Here is a 20,156-nt window from a genome sequence, read left to right as displayed (position 1 = left end):
AGGGGGCAATCTGGGGGCAGAAATTCACAGCCCCACTTAACAGAATGAGCTGGAGGTCACAAACTGCAGAAGGGCTGGGTTGTGGCATTCTCTTTCTTTTGGTGTTAAGATTTTTATTAAAGTTTTTCATAATACAGTAAGATATAGAAAACTAATGTAATTTTTTTATTCTAAAAAGCTACAAAAAGTACAAATAGAATAAGGTGTCCTCTCTTAAAGGTAGTTCTTAACCCTTGCCACCCACAGAAGGTAGTAGCCACTTTCTCCTCCTAGCCTCTCACCCTGGAAAACCAACATTTTCTTGCCTCCCATCCAGGGTCTCTCCATCAACCATCTATCACTCCTGGACCCTAATAAAAGCCCTGAGTAGAGGATGTCAGAGAAGAGAGAGAATGAAGAAAAGAGAAAAGAAAGAGGAAGAATCAGGAAGAAGAAAGAAAAGAGAGGCAGGGGGGAGAGAGAAAGGGAAAGGAAACAATTTAAAATTTAAAAAAGGAATTCTTATTTTCCATCTGCCAGTTGCATTAAAACAAAATGATAACATACAACTCTCCTCCACTTTCTGTTAAACAATATTTCTTTGACGTCCAATTGTCTCAAAATCATTCATTTCCTTGTCCACAAATGAAAAGATACATTGCATCAACAGCAGTACAGTGGTACCTCAGGTTAAGTACTTAATTCATTCCGGAGGTCCGTTCTTAACCTGAAACTGTTCTTAACCTGAAGCACCACTTTAGCTAATGGGGCCTCCTGCTGCTGCCGCGCCGCTGGAGCACGATTTCTGTTCTTATCCTGAAGCAAAGTTCTTAACCTGAAGCACTATTTCTGGGTTAGCAGAGTCTGTAACCTGAAGTGTATGTAACCTGAAGCGTATGTAACCCGAGGTATCACTGTACTGGTTTTCTGGGTTTATACAAAGACAGGATGAAAGAAGAAGAAATACTAATGAGGGCGTGTATACTGTAATACTAACTGAGGTGTATGCTAAATCTAAGTCAGCTGTGCTGTGTTCATTTCTGCCAAAAGAAATGTGAGCTAAGTTCTCCAATAGAAGCATCCATGATTTAATTCTTAGAATACCCCCTACAACCATGATCACCTTTACAATAAATATGATGGGGAAACACAGAGTAGTTGTGGGGCACACTTTCACACATTCCCATAAATCCTTGCCACCGTCCTTTTTAATGAAATATAGATTACAGTGTACCATAAAGACATGCTTTTATATTGTCTCATTGTTTTCTCCTTATTAGCTGTTCCCTGTTGTTCAGCTCGGGCCTCAGCACAATGATGTAGCATTTAGGGAAAAATATGCAACCCAGTAATCCAGCACCAGAGGACAAGATGGAGAAGATTTCCACAGCCACCATGTATTTTCCCTTGGTGCTGAAGTAGGTTGGAATAAAAGTCAACCAAACACTGCAAAACACCAACATGCTGAAAGTGATAAATTTGGCCTCATTGAAACTGTCAGGCAACTTCCTGGCTAGGAAAGCTACAATGAAGCTGGCGAAGGCTAGGAAGCCTATATAGCCCAAGACACAGTAGAACATGGTAGCTGAACCTTCATTACATTCTAGTATTATCTTTCCATGCACTGAGTGCATGTCTCTATCTGGGAACGGAGGAGAAGTAAATAACCAAAGAGCACAAATGCCTGCTTGAATGAAGGAGCAGGAAAGGACCATAGAATTTGCCAGCCCTTTCCCCACACATTTCCTCATCTTGGCCCCTGGCTTGGTTGCCATGAATGCCAGGACCACAGTGACGGTTTTTGCCAACACAGATGAAAGAGCCACAGAAAAGATGATGCCAAAAGTAATTTGTCGAAAAAGGCAGATGATCTTTCCAGGTTGTCCAATGAAAAGTAAGGAGCAGAGGAAGCAAAGGAGGAGGGAGATGAGGAGGATGCTGGTAAGGGTTGCATTGTTGGCTTTGACTATGGGACTGTCTTTGTGCTTCATAAAAATTCCAAGAACTAAACTTGTGATCAAAGAGAAATAAATAGCAGTGGTAGCTAAAATATTCCCTAAAGTTTCTTTATAAGAAAGGTAAACTAGAATTTTGGGAATGCATTCAATTTGGTTGTTGTTGGGATACTGGTCTTCTGGACAACCGATGCAGGCATCCATGTCTGAAAAAAAGGAGGAGCTGTTTAAGTACAGTGAAACCTCTACTTACCGCCATAATCCATTCCGGTGGCCCATCCTTTAGGTGAAATGGGTCACTGGTAGAAGCGCTGTTGTGCGCATGTGCAGACAGCAGCAACTGCTTCTGCGCGTGCGCAAATGGCAGAAGCCACTTCTGTGTGTGCACAAATCACGGCAAACCCGGTATTTACTTCCGGCTTTGCTGCGGTCGCAACTTGGATCGGGCCCAAGTAGAGGCGGTTGTAAGTAGAAAATGTAAAAATGTTAACCAACATCTTCCTTATGTTTATGTTCTTGCAGTTCTTTCACCAACGCTAGGAGAAAGGACTCCCATAATTTTAAAGAGAAAGTGAGAATGTTTGGTGATCACACTGATCTGGTAATGGCTAAATGTTTCTGTGTAACCCAAGATTTTTGTGATGCAGACCTCTTCTCAAGTCATGAACATAGAAGGTTGTCCTTGGAAATGCTGTTATTTATCAATCTTAATCCTCATGTGTAATTTACAAAATTGTTATAGGTGTTATTGCAATAATGTAGGTGGAGCACTTTAAACATTCAGTAAGTACTTTTCACATGCCAAAGTATTATTATTGCTTTTATTTCTAATTTTTACAGTTGTATTTATTTGCGTATGGAGAACCCTTTAATCCCAAAGTATGATATGAAGGCACATTACTGTCACAGAGCGAGCTGGTCAGTAAATCACAATGTTCAAAGCTAGAGTTAACCTTGATTAGAAAAAAAAACAATCTTCACATACTTGGCTGAGTTTCAATACCTAATGAGTACAGCAGCTCATTCCTTGTGGGTCTTACTCCATGAAACCAGTTACCAAGACTAAAGGTCGTCCCCCTCCCCCAGCCATCTATGTCTCCTCCTCTCCGGGGGGGTTTTCCTAGCAATTGGAAACTGTGCCTGTGTTCTGCTCCTCCCATTTTGTGCCTCTTCTGGTTTTCAGAGTTGGGGGGATGGGAGCTTGTCACGGAAGGTGATTCTTCACTAACCTGACTCATCTCTGCCTCTTGACCTCCCTCCTCCTACTCACCAGTTTTAGCTTCTGCCTCTGATTATTGACTTCTCTCAGCTAGGTCATGCTGTTTTATATTCCCTGTGTCTTTTATAAAATGTATTGATTATTCCTCCTACCCTTCTGGTGTGAGATCTTTCCTTCCGGACAACAAGCACAGTCATAGCAACAAAATCTCTCTCCTTCTTTCTTCTTCCTGCTGTAGCCAGGATAGCAATTGTCATTGCACACAGAAATTGGCAGCATCTGTACAGAAACATGAAGGATTATTAGCAACAAAACCAGTCATCAGTTCAATGCAATTTGCTTCCTTGGAGAAAAAGAAACCATCTAACCTATTGCATGCCCTATAGGCCACAACAGGAACTCCTGGAACTCAGCCAACAATATTTCTAGTCCATCTAGGATTACACCAAGCCAGGTGGAACAGTATATTCTTCCTTGGGACCTCTTCTTCTGACCTACCTAATGCACAGATATGATACACTGTTGCCAAAATGAATACATTGGACTACAAATGGAAGGCTGAGAGGCAATGCTTGAACATCACATTTTACAGCTTCCTCCCTCTCAAATCCACATTTAGATACCTGCCAAGTCATGATGATATACTATGCTTCTTGACAGTAAAATTACTGTCCAGCCTAGGATCGTCCAGTCCAGTTCCAGCAATTCCCAGTGGGCTGAATGAGACAGAGCTGCTTTGGCAAACAGAAATAGCATGAGCTGATATTGCTCTCCAAGCACATTGTCACCATACATCTAAGTTGTCAGTTTTTACACCTCTGTAGAGATGCTCTCTTTACATATAACCAGAATTTTAAAGAATCAGTGGGAGGGTGAAAGCTGTACTTCCTTTATCTTTCTCATTCAATTTGCTCTGCCTCAAAACAAGCACCTACAAAAAGTGCTGGGATGGTGGGAGTTGTGTATTCTACCAACCAAGATGATAAAGTCTCTTTGAGATGAGACCTTGTTCATGGAATAAAGAGATTCTGTGAGATTTTAGAAGAATTAAAACTTTAATGCAATAAGATGCTTTCAAAAGCATTAACATTGCCTTTTTGGAAATTGAGCATATTGACTCTTATTTACTCAATCATTTGATGCCATGTCTCACCTGATTAAAGCTTTGGTGCCAGACAATCTGGTCATCGTGAATGGTTAACTCTTTGCCTGGAGGAGCCTGGGGTTCCAGTCTTCCAACTTTTACTCTAGCTACCGAGCCATTGGGAAACATCATCCAGTTTGTGACATCAAAACTGGCCACTAATTCTCCATTTACATCAAAGTACACAATGTCTCCAGCACTGTTATTGAATATGGTGTTACCTAGAAAGTGATGCACCTAATTTGGAAGGGTATATTGACAAAGAGATACTTACGTAGGCCTCAAAAGTAATTTAATATTTAGCATTCTTAAAAGTCTGTCCTGCTCTTTTTTGGTTATGAGTTCACTATTTCTAGCTGTCATTTCTTGACCCATTGTTGATAAAACTGTCATTAGTCTATCATGAGTCTGGTGCTACTTGTCAAAATGAATAGCCCTCCCCCCCATACCCTAACACTTCCCAACTGTTGGTATGTAATCAATAATAATAATGATATTATTATCATTATTATTATCATCATCATCATCATCATCATCATTTTATTTATATTCCACACATCTAGCTGGGTTGACCCAGCCATTCTGGGAAGCTTCCAACACATACAACCATAATAAAATGTCAAACATTAAAAACATCTTGATACAGGGCTGCCTTCAAATGTCTTCTACAAGTTGTGTTTATCTCCTTGACGTCGGATAGCAGGGCATTCCACAGGGAGGGCACCATTGTCAAAAAGGCCTTCTGACTGGTTCCCTGTAATTTTACTTCTTGCAGTGAGGGAACCACCTCAAGGCCCTTGGAGGTGAACCTCAGTGTCTGGGCTGAAAAATTGGGCTGGAGATTGGGTATAAATGATTATGATGATATAATATTATACAGGATCAAGGCTGTTAAGGGCTTTCAAGCTCATCACCAACACTTTAAATTGTGCTCAGAAACATACTGGGAGCCAATGGAGATCCTTTAGGACCAGGTGGCCGCTCCCAGTCACCAATCTAGCTGTCTCATTCTGAATTAGTTGTGGTTTTTGAGTTGCTTTTATCTCTGGGCCATAAACTAGTCTGTTTTGTTGCCATTGTGTTTAATTGTCATTACCTGCCAGGGTTGTACATTCTGAAATCCTAGTTTCCCTCTTTCTTCCATTCTTCTGTATCTGGAGCTCTGTGTGTACATGGCATGCAAAGCATGTGCCACAGCATAGACAGCATTGTAGATGTTGTAACTGTGGCCAGTCATGTGCATTTCAAACAGATTTCCAGGAAGATTCTCTAGCTTCTCCTTTCCAGTGCAACTCTTCTTCCCCTCTTCCTCCTGTCCATTAGACTTCTTTAATGAGCAGCTGAATGCCTGTTCCCAGAAGTCCTGGATAAAACCATCTCCTTTGGCCCAGGAAGGTCTTATTCCTTCATTGAACTTTTGAAATCCCAATGGCTGATCTGAATGAACAGTGAAGGATATGGAACCATGAAAGGTTTGCATATCCCAATTCTTTTGAACAGACAGTGATTCAAAATCCCAGTGGGAGGTAACAACCCACACTTTGCCAAGAGGTGGCAGTGACAAGAAAGGTGCTAGAAAGAGCAACACTCTCAAAACCTGAAAGGATGGAGGTTCTCCATATATAAAGAATACACTGACTTTTCTCTCCCTGAGAATCTCATATTTGTACTGCTGCTGTATAAGCAAGTCTATCAGTTCATCCATATAACTCCATTTTGGTATTCTTACTATGAAGGCATAACATATGCCATTCTGGGAAAGCAGTGGCACCATTGTATGCAGAAAGCGGTCCCCTTTGTCATCAGCCACAGCCAAGAGCCCAACCCACGTCCATCCGAAATGCTGAAATAACCGCACAGCTCCCATGTGTTGATGGGCTTCATTGGGTACCATCTGGTACAAAAATGGAAGTAGCATTTTGCCATGTTGTCCTGTGAAAAATGATCCATAAGGAAGCTGAAAGAAAGCGTATAATAATTTTTCACACAACAAAAAGGTCTGTCTTTGTATCCTAGAGCTGGAAAAGGTCCCGTAGGCAATCAAGTGCAAAATCTAGCATGATGCAGGAAATCACTATATATCACCCACGATATATGACTTTTTGTGGCTCTGCCTGAAGAACTCCGGGGGTACTCTAAGCGAACCCCAACTTTGGCATGCACACACCCTCAAGCTCAATTTTAGATCCTCTCAATTTGGAGCCCCCTTGGCTCGGTGTCCTGTGAGGGGGAACCATATACACTGTCCTAAATCTGGCACTGCTCCAGCAAGGACCCTTTGGTAATTGGTTCTATATTTGAATTGCATTTAGCATTAAGAAGAGTCTCCTAATGCTGTTCCAAAATCTTATCCTACACTTTGGAACAGCAGATGACAATTTGTTTCTCTCTTCAATGTCACAGCTATTCAGACGTTTTGTACTTGAAGAGGGATGTAAGGTTCACATCCAAGCTTTTGTCATAGGCATTTCTCCCCATTCTCCTGACCATCTTCATCGTCTTCCTCTGAAGCTGTTTCAAGTTATCTTTATCTATGATAAAGTGCAGCACTTAGGACTGAACATAATACTAAACTTTGTTGTTGTTTAGTCATTTAGTCGTGTCCGACTCTTCGTGACCCCATGGACCAGAGCACGCCAGGCACTCCTGTCTTCCACTGCCTCCCGCAGTTTGGTCAGACTCATGTTTGTAGCTTCGAGAACACTTTCCAACCAATACTAAACTTGAGGTGTGCTATTTAAATAACATTCAGCTTTTACTTCTCAATATACAGCACTTTGGTTGCATTGAAGCAGCTTAAATTGCATTAAGACTTTGCGCAGCTGCATCACAGTGGTAACTGATAGTTAGCTCTTGGTCTACTACAGTGGTTCCCAAACTTTTTGTGTGGTGGGAGTCTTTTCAAGAGAGAAATTCCTCATGGAGCAGTTTTGTCACCCTTATGCATGTGCATTTGGGGCTGTTTTTACATTTATTTTATTTATTTTATTCACATTTATTTTATTTATTTTTCTTTCCAAGCTCTTCACGGAGCACTTGGAGATGCTTCGTGGAGCACCATGCTCAGTTTGGGAACCATTGGTCTACTATATCTCTTTCAGGTGTGTTGTTGTTCTGCCAGTTGTCCCCTATCCAAAGGTTTGCTTTTGAATTTTTTTCTGCCTTAGTTTGGCACTTTGTTTATTTGCATTTTGTTAGTTTCAGAGCAGTTTTCCATTCTTTATCTTTCAATCAACCTAACGATATTACCATATAGTCTGCATTGAAACAGATTTCTAATGAAACTTTTTGAACTTTTTGAATGCTGTGCTGAAATCAAGACTAGGGATACAGGAAAGAATCAGTTTGTTTCTAACCCGTATTCATTGCAATCAGCACTGTTCCATGCCACTGCCACTAAGAACTACATTCATATCCCTGTCTGCTGTGCCCAAATTTTATGTAACTATGTCATTAATGATGTCATTACATCATTTCAATGCAATGCCCATTTTATTTCAATATAAAGGAAATATCAGAAAAAATTATATATGTGTATGTCATCATTTGGGGACTGAAAACAACAACAATGAATAAAGATCATATGTGCTTGCATGATTTCCATTCCTGACCACAAATGAACATATAAACTGAGGCAATTTCCATTTCCACATGTGCCACTTTCGTGGTATCTCTAGAGCTTACTTGTGGAATTTTGTGGATTGCTGAAATAATGGCCATATTGGCAGAGATTTCAGAGACAGATCCTCCAATTAAAGCTATCAGCTTGTTCTGGCCATCACAACAGAAGTTGGGGACAAACTTCTGTTTGGAAAGCAGGCTAAGGCTAGCTTTATAAGTCATTCTTGCGGTGAAGTAGCTATTGAGGATATAGAAGCCCATGGAGGCGTTTGATAAGATGCTAGGATTCTCATTGATCTCTTTGACAGCAAATGCTAAAGCCAGAATGTGCTGGTAGTTCTTAGGCACTGAACTGTAAAAAGAGGTACAGCCTGTTTAATAAAGCAGCAGCAAAGCACCAGTAAAAATACATTTGTACACTTCATCAACATTCATCTGCAAACTACTGATATTGAGATGTAACTCAATGCCACAGAAGTTGAAAAAGCAAAGGTACAGCAAAGTTAGCAGAAAGTAAGATATATGATACAGGTACTCTTCTGATGAATAGTTGAATGATCAGAATGTTTGGGGATTATTCAAGAACATAACATGCTGCTCCTTACATTTGTTAGGTTCACTTTCTTTACAACAATAATTCACTCCTTTTGCACACAAACACAAGTGCTAGCCCAAAATAGATTTGACATATATAATGTACTTCCTAGCTTTTGAAAGCAACCTCTGAGAAGAGACAAGCGAGCCTCTTCTGTTGTCTCTCCAGTAACTTTCTTGGTATTCACTAATGCCTGGCCATGCAAGTACTCTATCCATGGGTCTGGGGTGTGCCTCCAAGCCCTGCCCCAATGACCTGTGTGCATTGCCTCAAATGCTCAGCCCTCAACATTCCCTGTGTTGAGTGGGGAAGCTCTGCAGGAGACATGTTATTCATGTTTGCTTGAATGTGAGTAGAACACCTCTCACTATCATGGGCCATGCTTTACTTATCAACATAGGGACTGGGAAGGCATACGAGGACAATGGGAGTGGGCCTTGAATGTGTGCCTCTCCCTTGTCCACCCATTGAACCTTTATGTGTCTGTGAACATGCCTTAAAAACCTCTGTAGCAACCATTTCAATCATTGAAGAAATATCAGTGCAAGCAACTAATGGATCATTTAATCTCCTAAAGCCAGGGACAGACTGCTGCAATTTAAATGCATCTACCATTTGCAGATGAAATGAGAGAAGATATTGCAAGCAAAAGGTGCCAAGGGGAGACTTCCAACCGTCCATAAACTCAGCTGCATTTGAAAACCATAATCCAGTTATGTCAAGAGAGTGCAAAGTGCCTGAGGGACAATTCAGAAATTACTTTTCAAGAAACATATACTATGATATTTCACTTGTGCAGTTTAAAAAATATTAATAATACATGGTGACAAGACTATTCTTAAAAACATATTCATCACGCACATACTCTCATTAGGGAGTCAGATTTGATTGTGGGCCCCTCTCCATGGTGCTTTAATTTCCAAACATAAACCCTAGATTGTCCCTGTGTGTTGCAGCTTCAGACAATAAATAATGCCTGAATGGTGCTTAATTATGTGCTCTCAGATACTGAGAACTGAACTATTATAGAATGAGAGATCGAAGGGGGTGGGTGAGAGAGAGAAGGAAGGAAGGAAGGAAGGAAGGAAGGAAGGAAGGAAGGAAGGAAGGAAGGAAGGAAATCTGGAAATCTTACATGGATTCCTCAATCAAGGCCTGTGCTGGCTGTTCCAAAAAGGAGAGGTTGTTATAAAGGAAGTAGACTTGAGAAACAATTCCCCCAATCACAAAATCTCCTGACTGGTAAAATTCATGGGGAATAGGATGGGGATCATCATATATGGAACAATTAATAGAATAAGTATTGCATACAGTATGACACAGCATTATAAGCAGCAATGTCACCACCAACATGATTCTGTTGACAAAAAGTCCTCTCCAAATGTAGATTTCCATGTTTCCATCTACAGCATCCTGTAAGGCTAGGAACAGCTTTGCCACAGCCTTCCTTGAATTTTGGTTGATTCCGTTGCTATATTGAGCCTTTTAGGGAATTTGTGTGCACGTCTTATGGTTAAAAGTAGCTCCTTGTCAATCTGTGTTCCTGTACATAATTTTCTTTTTATTGCCTTACTGTATTCTCAAAGGGAGACTGAGAAGTACACATTTTCCTTTTCTTAAAAAATAGCCATACACGCCTCTTCATGTACAGGTATCTATTATTTTGCTTTAAAGTGTAAAAAAAAAAAAAAGTGTAACCTTGGGGATTTTCAGTCAGCATGTACAAATGAGGGTGAGACAGTGTGCAGCAATGAATGTGTGAATCAATAACTAGTCAATGTGGCCTAATTTTTCACAGTAAGAAACTGGGAAGTGGAAGATGAAATGGGCAAGAAGAGAGGATAAGAACTGGGATTCACATAGTTTATATCGGGGTGGGGGTTAAAATCATGACAGAAAAATCTTGCGGAAGCAATGGTAGCATATAAAGGGGAAATGATCATAGAAAAAAAATGGCACTGCCTTACCTGTGCCTAGATCCTGTTCTAAACAATATGTGTGGTTGTCCTCAGGTGTTGCTTGTTGATCTTGAGAATGGGCTTCGGTTGTCAATTGTGTAGGAAGATTTTTAAAAAACAGTAATTATGATTCTATCTTCCCCAGTGTGTTGCTGGTCTTTGAAGTTTGTTACTGCTAGGAGTTCCTCTCAAATTATAGAACAGTTATTTTCTTCTTAGAGGAATAATAACTAGTTTGTGGAAATTTGCCTGGTAACCCCAGGTTACCTTTGCCCAGGACTATATTTAAGTTTAACCACAGATCACTCAAAATTAGTATAATATGAAAGCTGAAGTTTAACTTCATTTACAGCCTGGAGAATTTGAGACTCAGCATTATGTTGGTATATAGCTCTTCATGTTGTCGGGGGGGGGGGGGTTGTATGTATTTCTCCTAATGTACCATTTTTAATGCAAGTTTGCCTAACATTTTTGCAATGCAATGTTCCACAATATAATGCATAATATACATTCTCTTCACTAATATATGCATTTGTATGCACACTTTAGTCTAGTCTATGCATTATTGCACACATTACTTGAATTGCAGAATTCAGCGACATACACATTTGGAAGGATAGTTGTGTTTTGTATGCATATTGCGTCAGAAAGTGTGAATTAGGTAGGTTGACCTTTAAATGCAAACTAAACTAAATTTCTCCTCCATCCCTGGGTAAGACTCACAATCCTTGTTCTACCCATATTCTACTCTGACACTCACTGTGCTCCTAGAAGGTTGCTGTTATGGGAATATGGCCCGTGGGCCAAAAATCCCTGTTCCCAGTGGAATTGTGGCAAGGAAGCAGTTGTGGCATGGCACGACCATGGTGGAGGGGGAGGTCCTCCCCCTAGCCTTAGCTAGCCTCTTCCATCATGCAGGATGCCACACCCATGACCCCTGAAGGGAAAAAAGACACCATGCCAGTATAATTGCAGCATCTTTTTCAGCTAACGTAGCAACATGGAAGGAGGAGGGGAATCTAGAAGCTTTTTCCATTCTCAAAGGAGCTACAGCTGTTGTATGGTCCCCTGTCCTGGTCCACAAGATGAATGTTCCTATTTGGGAACTGGACGTAGTTACAGGCAGCATAGGGCAGGGTGTCTATGAACAGTCTTGAGATGAATGCCAAATCCAGGTGGGCCGAGCCTCTGCTGAAAAGAAAGTAGTTGTTCCCCAGTGTAAGCATTCATTGCTGAATCCTCATGAAATACAACCAAGACCATTATTCCCAGTGAAGTACATCTAAGACCTGGCTAAAGAGATGAGCTTCCATTATTTTATCTTTATTTTTATTAGTTGCTCTTTGTATTCAGTTCTGGCCTTGGGATAATGATCTACTAAACATACCCAAATTCTCATGAGATCCCTAGCATCAATATTTGCATGTGAAGACCCCCAAACCCCCTCCAAAATAAATCACACAGGACACAGAATATTTGTTTAAGATTTTTGGCATTAATTTTGGCCACAATTTTATTGATTACAGCATGTGTGAGTGGTTGCTTAGCATTGGTTCAGACTACCTGAACCTGCACCTGCAGGAACAGGACTCACAACTGGAACCTCCAGAGGTCAGTAAGTGAAAACATACTGGGGGAGCACAGAGGCAGATTTCCGCCTCTTAGTTTACCCCAGATGCTCCTAGAAACTCTGACATGGCCCTACCCCTGAGAGGGGATCAGACAGAGTAAATCGAGCCCCTGGATTCCATTAACGGAATTCCCTAGAGCAGCAACAAAAATGAGGGGCAGGCACAGGCAATCCATAATCCCCTCCACCAAAGAATGAACCAATGCCTAACCGCCAACCTTACAAAGTGACGATTTGCTACACGGTAGGCAAAAACCAAATGGCACCAGCCAATCAGCCAAGTGGCAAAATTCCTACCGGGCCCCTGCTCCAAAAACAGACCACCCCTAGATAGGCATAGCAAGGCCAAAAACACAACCTTAAATTACAGGGAGGGAGAGAGGGAGATCCGTTGCACAATGCGAAAAAGAAAGTACTTCACCTTGTGCAGCCCCTTAAATAGCCCCTTAGTTGCCAATCAAACCCCAACCAACAGAAAATTTTCCCCAGCAACAAAGGGGCAACCAATGAGGTGAGGAGGTCATCCAAATGGGTCTGCCCCAGCAAAAAGAAGGCAGTTTGGTGAGCTCACCGCAACAAGTGGCTCTCCATGATTTGGAGAACACGATTTCCAGTGAAGGATATATAAGAGCACAAAGAAGAGATGAACTTAGATTACATCACTTCTTCATCCTTATTAGATGTTCCCTGCTGTTCAGCTCAGGCCTCAGCACAATGATGTAGCACTTTGGGGAAAAGATGCAACCCAGTAATCCAGCACCAGAGGACAAGATGGAGAAGATCTCCACAGCCACCATGTATTTTCCTTTGGTACTCAAGTAAGTTGGAATAAAAGTTAACCAAACACTGCAAAACACCAACATGCTGAAAGTGATAAACTTGGCCTCATTGAAACTGTCTGGTAACTTTCTGGCTAGGAAAGCCACAATGAAACTGAGAATGGAAAGGAAACCCATATATCCCAACACACATGAAAAGATAGCAGGTGAACCCTCATTACATTCTAATATAATTTCCCCACTCGATGAGTACATGTCCATATCTGGAAATGGCGGAGAAGTAAGTAGCCAAACTATACAAATAGCTGCTTGAATGCAGGAACAGGAAAAGACCATAGAGTTTGCTAGTCCTTTTCCCACCCATTTCCTCATCTCGGATCCTGGTTTAGTTGCCATGAATGCCAGGACTACCGTGATAGTTTTTGCCAACACAGAGGAAAGGGCAACAGAAAAGATTAAACCAAAGGCTGTTTGTCGCAGAAGGCAGATGGCCTTTCCAGGCTGTCCAATGAAAAGCAAGGAACAAAGGAAGCAAAGGAGGAGGGAGATGAGGAGGATGTAGGTGAGGGTCTGGTTGTTGGCTTTGACAATGGGAGTGGCCTTGTGCTTGATAAACGTTCCAAGGATTAAACTTGTAAGCAAAGAAAAGGAAATAGCCAAAATAGTTAAGATGATCCCTAAATCTTCTTTATAAGACAGATAGCTTAGGACCTTGAGAATGCATTGAGTTTGGTCAATATTGGGGTGCTCGATTTCTGGACATTTGAAACAGGCATCCATGTCTGAAATAAAATGAAGATATAATAAGTATTTCAAGATGCCGAACTACATCTTTCTGTAAGAATCAGTTACAACAATCAATGAATTTTGTATGCTTTTGATTTTGTTTTTACTAGCTCTAGAAAAAAAGAAAATAGAAATTGCATCTTTTTGCGTACCCATGGTTCTGAATTTGCACATGGTTCTGTGCTGTAGTAATGTAATGGCTATGTGTTTTTCTGTATCCCAGTAATTCCATAATTCAGGGTGATTCATGAGAAGGAGAGGGAAGATATTGGGATCAAAGTTAAGGAGCTACTGGCAGGTTTTTTGGAAAAGGTGGTTAAATATATGGAGGCAGAATTGGGTGGTTTGTGAAAGAGCCTTATTTGTAGTGGCTCCAAAATGATAAAACTCCCTCCTCACTGAGATGTATTTGGCACTAAAACTTTATATATTTATATGTATATTATAGTTTCTTTGTAATTGTATTTTTAGTCTATGTAATTTGCCCCGGGACCTTAAGATGAAGTAGGGTCAAGAAATACCAGGAACAAACAAACAAAAAGAAATTGGGTATTGTTTTTTTGCTTCCTATGCTGGTATTTTATGCTCCCTGTGTCTTTTGTGAAATTTATTGGTTATCCCTTATACCTTTCTGATTAGAGATCATCCCTTCTGGACATGGAGCACAATCATAACAGCAGAATTTCTCTTCCTCCTTCTTTTTCCTACTATAGCCAGGATAGCAGTTATCATTGCATACAGAAACTGGCATCACCTGCATGGAAATATGAAGGTGTGGTTAGCAGCAAGGCATCTTCTTTGCTTCATTGAAGACCAAAGAAGAGACCAAACTCTAAACTGTTTTTCATGTATCCATGGGCCACAACTGCAACTACCAGAACTTGGCCAACAATATTGTTAACTCAGGCAACCCAAAATGCACAAACCAATCAACCTTGAGCATCCCATAGTTTCAGGCACTGGTACTAACTATCCCAGTAGACAAGGCTGGTGCTTGTATGAAGTAAAAGGGTAAAGGTACCCCTGACCGTTAGGTCCAGTCGCGGACGACTCTGGGGTTGCGGCACTCGTCTCGCTCTATAGGCTGAGGGAGCCTCTGGGTCATGTGGCCAGCATGACTAAGCCACTTCTGTTGAACCAGAGCAGCACACGGAAACGCCGTTTACCTTCCCGCCGGAGCGGTACCTATTTATCTACTTGCACTTTGACGTGATTTCAAACTGCTAGGTGGGCAGGAGCAGGGACCGAGCAACGGGAGCTCACCCTGTCGCGGGGATTCGAACAGCCGACCTTCTGATCGGCAAGTCCTAGGCTCTGTGGTTTAACCCACAGCGCCACCCGCGTCCCCCTTGTATGAAGTAGAGTGAACCAATTTACCTCAGGTGGCAGATCCAACCAACTCCCCTTCCCATCCTTTCCCTCACTATTGCACTGCTGCCACCCCTTCTGCAACTTTGCCCATGCCGCCGCCACCACTGCTGCAACAGTGCTCTTGCCCTCACCACTAATGCTGCCCCCTCGCTGCTGCTGCTGCTGCTGCTGCTGCTGCTGCTGCTGCTGCTGCTTTGTTGTGGCAGCAGCATGGGTGCAGCCACAGGCAAGGGTGCAGTTGTGGTGGTGGACGGCATGGGTGGCAGCCCATGTGGGGGAGAAGGGACCCTGAATCTGCAGGGGGTGGGGTATGGCAGCATCAACAGTGGGAAGCAGCAGTGGGGAGGCATTTTGCATACAGAAGCAAAATGTTCCAGACCACCCTTGCCAGCATAGGTGTCGGTTATATGGACTCCATTCTTAGACCATATGCCACAAAAACTCCAAGGCATTTGTGGGACTTCCTGAGAAACTCAGCCAACTATATTGTTAATCCAGCCTGGTCCAGTCAATAGAGTCTGCCCTTTTATGGGACCTCTTCTTCCATGTCACCAAAAATACAAATGTGCCTCTGGAGATCTGGAGGCTTTCAATATTTATGCATGCATGCATAAATATTTATGCATTAAAAAATATATATACTACAAAGTCATCAACGGAGTGTGCAATCTATGCAATTTATTTAAATCTCAAGCATAGGCCTATCAGCATAAGAGATTGTTGTCTATGTTCTGCTGTCTATGGCTCTAGGGATGCTTCTACCATAACCAGAGCATCAGTGCACAAATACCAACTACTGTCGACCACTGGACAACACACTGAAAAACAGCAAAAGAAAAACAAACAGAAAGATTCAGGAATTCTGCATGGATCTCTCCAGATGGTTTGAACACTGGATTATTATTCTGCACAGAATTCTCTTGCCTCTCCACACATGCTGAGATGACCAGCAAATGGCACCAGTTTATGACACAGTCTTAGCTGTGCTGAATGCTCTGCCATTCGCAGACTAAAAAGCAGCCCTGATATTCTAATTAAAGATGGTGGCAAAAAAAGGAGCTGTTGCCATCATGAACATGTTGGACTACAAATAGGAGGCTTAGAGGCAACTCTCTACCCACATATTTTACAGGCTGCTATTTTCAGTCTTCAGTGAAAAATACTGGAATGAATGGCCAAACCTGATGAGTCATTACATTAGAAAAATAGATCTGAGCCAGACACATTTGATTCCATCAATTTAAAATAGTTTCTTTACAAAAATTGGAAGGAATTCTGGTTTGCTTTATTTAAAAATAATGCTAACTAGCACAATTCATCAGCTGAAGAGAATGAGGAACTGGCCAAGACTGAATATTTCACTTTTATATACTCACCTGATTAAAGCTTTGATGCCACACGATTTGACTCGTATTAATGATTAACTCTTTGCCTGGAGGAGCCTGAGGTTCCAGTCTTCCAACTTTCACTCTAACCACTGAACCATTGGGAAACATCAGCCAGTTTGTAACATCAAAACCTGTAACTAATTCTCCATTTTCATCAAAATGCACAGTGTCTCCAACACTGTTGTTGAATATGGTTCTTCTTAGAAAGTAATGGACCTAGTTTGAAAAAGAATGTTAACAAGGGAATAACAGTTTCTTGAAGTAATTTTAATATTTAGACCTCTTAGAAGTCTTGCCCTTTTTCAGACAGTATATTTATTCATTTTTATAAGAGTATTAATAAATCACCAACTCATGTCCTGACCAGAGACGAATGGTTGGTGAAGATGATGGACTATGCCAAAATGGCAAAATTGACCAGGAAAATCAGTAACCAGGAAGAGAGAAACTTTAATAAGGAATGGGGGGAAATTACAAACTACCTAAGAGAACATTGTAAACAACTAAAAACTTTGGCAGGATTTGAGTAACGCTTGTAATGTACAAAAAAACTAAGGTAAAAATGGATTATTTTAAGAAAAATAGAGAAAATATATGATGCAGTTGAAAAAGATTGAAAATGGAAACCATGGAAAGGTGAAGGAAGTCTAAGGATTCAGAGAATCCTAAATGCTGGTGGTTATGTCTAATGTTTCAAATTAAATGTGTAGTGTAAAACTGAACAAAAAAGATCATGAAAATAAATAAATAAATCACCAACTCATAAATTCATGGCTATGCACCATAAAATTGTTAAAACATCATAACATTTTTAAAATCATAAAGCACAGAACTAATGACCAACATTTCTGTTCCGTTTCTATTTCTGGCTGTAATTTCTCTCTGTTAGATTCCAGATAATGGGGGAAATCACCATAATATTATGTGGTTTGCACTATGTATCAAAATTCTCTCTCTCTCTCTCTCTCTCTCTCACACACACACACACACACCAAAAAAACCCTGATGCAACTGTTTTATGTAAGCTCATGAATTCATATTATGTCTGGGGCATAAACTAGCCTGTTTTGTTATTATTGCTAAATTATGGAATTGTAATTACCTGCCATGGTTGCATATTCTGAAATGCATGTCTCCCGACCAACGTTTTAATTTTGGAGTTGGATTTATATATAGCATTCAAAGCATAAGCCACAGCATAGACAGCATTGTAGATATTGTAGCTGTGGCCAGTCATGCTCATTTCAAATAATATTCCAGAAATGCTCTCCAACTTTTCAGACCCAGTGCAACTTTTTTTTCCGTCTTCCTCCTCCTCCTCCTGCTCCCATTTAGACATTTTTAATGAACAGGCGAATGCCTGTTTCCAGAAGTCCTTGATAAACCCATCTTCTTTGTTCCAGTAAGGTCTTATCTTCTGAATGAACTTTTGGAATCCTGATGGCTCATTTGAGTGAACTGCGAAGGATATGGAACCATGAAAGGCTTGTATGTCCCAAATCTTTTGAACAGAGAGAGATGCAAAATCCCAGTGGGATGTAATAATCCATACTTTACTGAAAGGTGGCAGTGACGAGAAAGGTGCTAGAAAGAGCAACACTCTCAAAACCTGAAAGGATGGAGGTTCTCCATATACAAAGACTGCAGTGGCTTTTTTCTCCGTGATAATGTGAAAGCTTCTCAGCCGCTGTATAAGCAAGGCTATCAACTCATCCACAAAAGAACGTTTTGGTATTCTTACTATGAAGGCATAACAGATATTGTTTTGGGAAAGCAGTGGCACCGTTGTCTGTAAAAAGCGGTCCCCTTTGTCATCATTCACAGCCAAGAGCCCAACCCACGTCCATCCAAAATGCCGAAATAACCGTACAGCTCCCACATATTGCTGGCCTTCATTGGGTACCATCTGGTACAAAAAGGGGAACAGCCTTTTGGTACGTTTTGCTGTCAAAAATGACCCATAAGTGATCTGAAATAAAGAATATAAGTAACCACATAAAATAAAAGTGTGTTAAATATTGCTATCTAAGAGTTAGAATCTACTAGGCCATCAGGAGTTAACAAAAACAGTTGTTAAGCCTCTTCTTAACCATCACCTATTACCCTTTAGTAATTCATTCTCTCTTCGAATTGGGCTTACCATTAATACATTTCTCATAATTTTCAACCCAATATTGTCCTGACTCCTTGAGCAAGAGAGTGCAAGTCTTTGCCCTCTTTGATGTGATGACCATTCAGATATTTGGCATTTGAAGAGTGCTTAAAATGTCCGCCTCCCACAAAAAGCCTCACATTCTCTCTCTCTCTCTCTCTCTCTCTCTCTCTCTCTCTCTCTCTCTAATTTTTATTAAATTTTCTGTTTTACAATTTAAAGTACTCATTTTTACATCCTTAAGATATCAATTACTTCTCTTCTCTTTCCATGGTTTATTTTGCATATCATAAATCCCTGCATATTTTACAAAAACTATACCATTTAGTATTCCATTATTACATCGATCAAAACTTATTTGCACTGTTGAATTTATATTAATGCTGCTAGCGTTTTCAGATGTACACAGTTATTTCCCATATATTCAATAAACATTTTCCAATCTTCTCTAAACATATGTTATTCTTGTTCTCCTATTCTATATGTTAAGTCTGCAAGCTGCACATATTCTGTCAATTTAAGTTGCCACTCTTCTTTAGTTGGGACTTCGCTCGTTTTCCATTTTGGGGCTAACAAAACATGGGCCGCAGTAGTGGCATACATAAATAACCTTTTTTGACACCTCGGAATTTCAGTCTGAATTATCCCCAACAGAAAGGAATCTGTTGGGAGGGGAGCACTTTCAAACATTTTTTTCAGTTCATTATGTATCATTTCCCATAATTCTCCTATTCTCACGGTTAACTATACCCAGTTTCCTCGACTTTCTCCCATTCCCATCTCCCTTTAAGAAAGATCCAGGTAGACTGAAACAGGTTCAAAAGAGGACAATGAAGAAAAGGGCAGCACTTTACTGCCCATGACCTGAAAACTATCGATCCATTACTGCAATGCAAAATAGCATTAGTCTTTCATCTGATAATTATTTTACCATTATGACCTACCTCTAGTATGTTTGCTAACAAAAATAAAATAGGGGAACTTTTCAAATGCTTGATTGAAATTGTTGTGAAACCTACAAACCTCTATACTGACAGCTTACCTGTGGAGTCTTGTGGACTGCTGAAATGATTGCCACGTTGGCAGAGATTTCAGAGACACATCCTGCAATGAAAGCAATCAGATTGCTCTGGTTGTCACACTTGAAGTTTGGGGTAAATCTATGGTGTGCAGAAAGCAGGCTCAGGGTGGCTTTATAGGTCATCCTTGCAGAATAGTAGCTATCGAGGATGCGGAACCCCAGAGACATATTTGATAAGATGTTGGGATTCTCATTGATCTCTTTGACAGCAAATGCTAATGCCAGAATATGCTGGTAGTTCTTAGGTACTGATCTGTAATAAGAGCTACAGTTGTTTAATGGAGTAATAAGAAAAACAAAGGGAGAAAGGATTTTTCCCACCTGTTCTGTTCCACTGTGCCCTGTTCTGCTGCCCATTCCACCTTGGTGTCAACCGGTGGGACATATATGAAGCTTGTTCAGGCTGAAAGAGGCAGTCTGCATAGCACTTCTGAATCATGCACGCACTTGGTGCCTTGGGAGGGGAGAGCCACCCTATTTAAGGGCTGAATGGCTGCC

At 40.9% G+C, this 20,156-nt stretch overlaps 2 protein-coding genes across 2 annotated transcripts; both read right to left on the bottom strand.

The window, feature by feature from the left end:
- Positions 1–1,238: 1,238 nt before the first annotated feature.
- Positions 1,239–8,179, bottom strand: LOC308461960 (vomeronasal type-2 receptor 26-like; the record flags this gene model as incomplete). The annotated part of the gene is made up of 5 exons (XM_080979130.1): positions 1,239–2,140; positions 3,306–3,432; positions 4,307–4,534; positions 5,394–6,254; positions 7,982–8,179. 5 exons carry the CDS (start codon positions 8,177–8,179, stop codon positions 1,239–1,241), a joined length of 2,316 nt encoding a protein of 771 aa, XP_080835256.1.
- A 4,581-nt stretch (positions 8,180–12,760) lies between these two features.
- LOC308461959 (vomeronasal type-2 receptor 26-like) lies at positions 12,761–19,826 on the bottom strand (the record flags this gene model as incomplete). The annotated part of the gene is made up of 5 exons (XM_080979129.1): positions 12,761–13,662; positions 14,294–14,420; positions 16,414–16,641; positions 17,528–18,394; positions 19,620–19,826. 5 exons carry the CDS (start codon positions 19,824–19,826, stop codon positions 12,761–12,763), a joined length of 2,331 nt encoding a protein of 776 aa, XP_080835255.1.
- Positions 19,827–20,156: the final 330 nt, after the last annotated feature.

The sequence above is a fragment of the Podarcis pityusensis genome (assembly GCF_964106645.2).
Source record: "Podarcis pityusensis genome assembly, chromosome: 13".
Lineage (NCBI taxonomy): Eukaryota > Metazoa > Chordata > Lepidosauria > Squamata > Lacertidae > Podarcis > Podarcis pityusensis.
The sequence above is the reverse complement of the archived record's forward strand: the minus strand, read 5'-3'. Positions and strand labels throughout refer to the sequence as shown.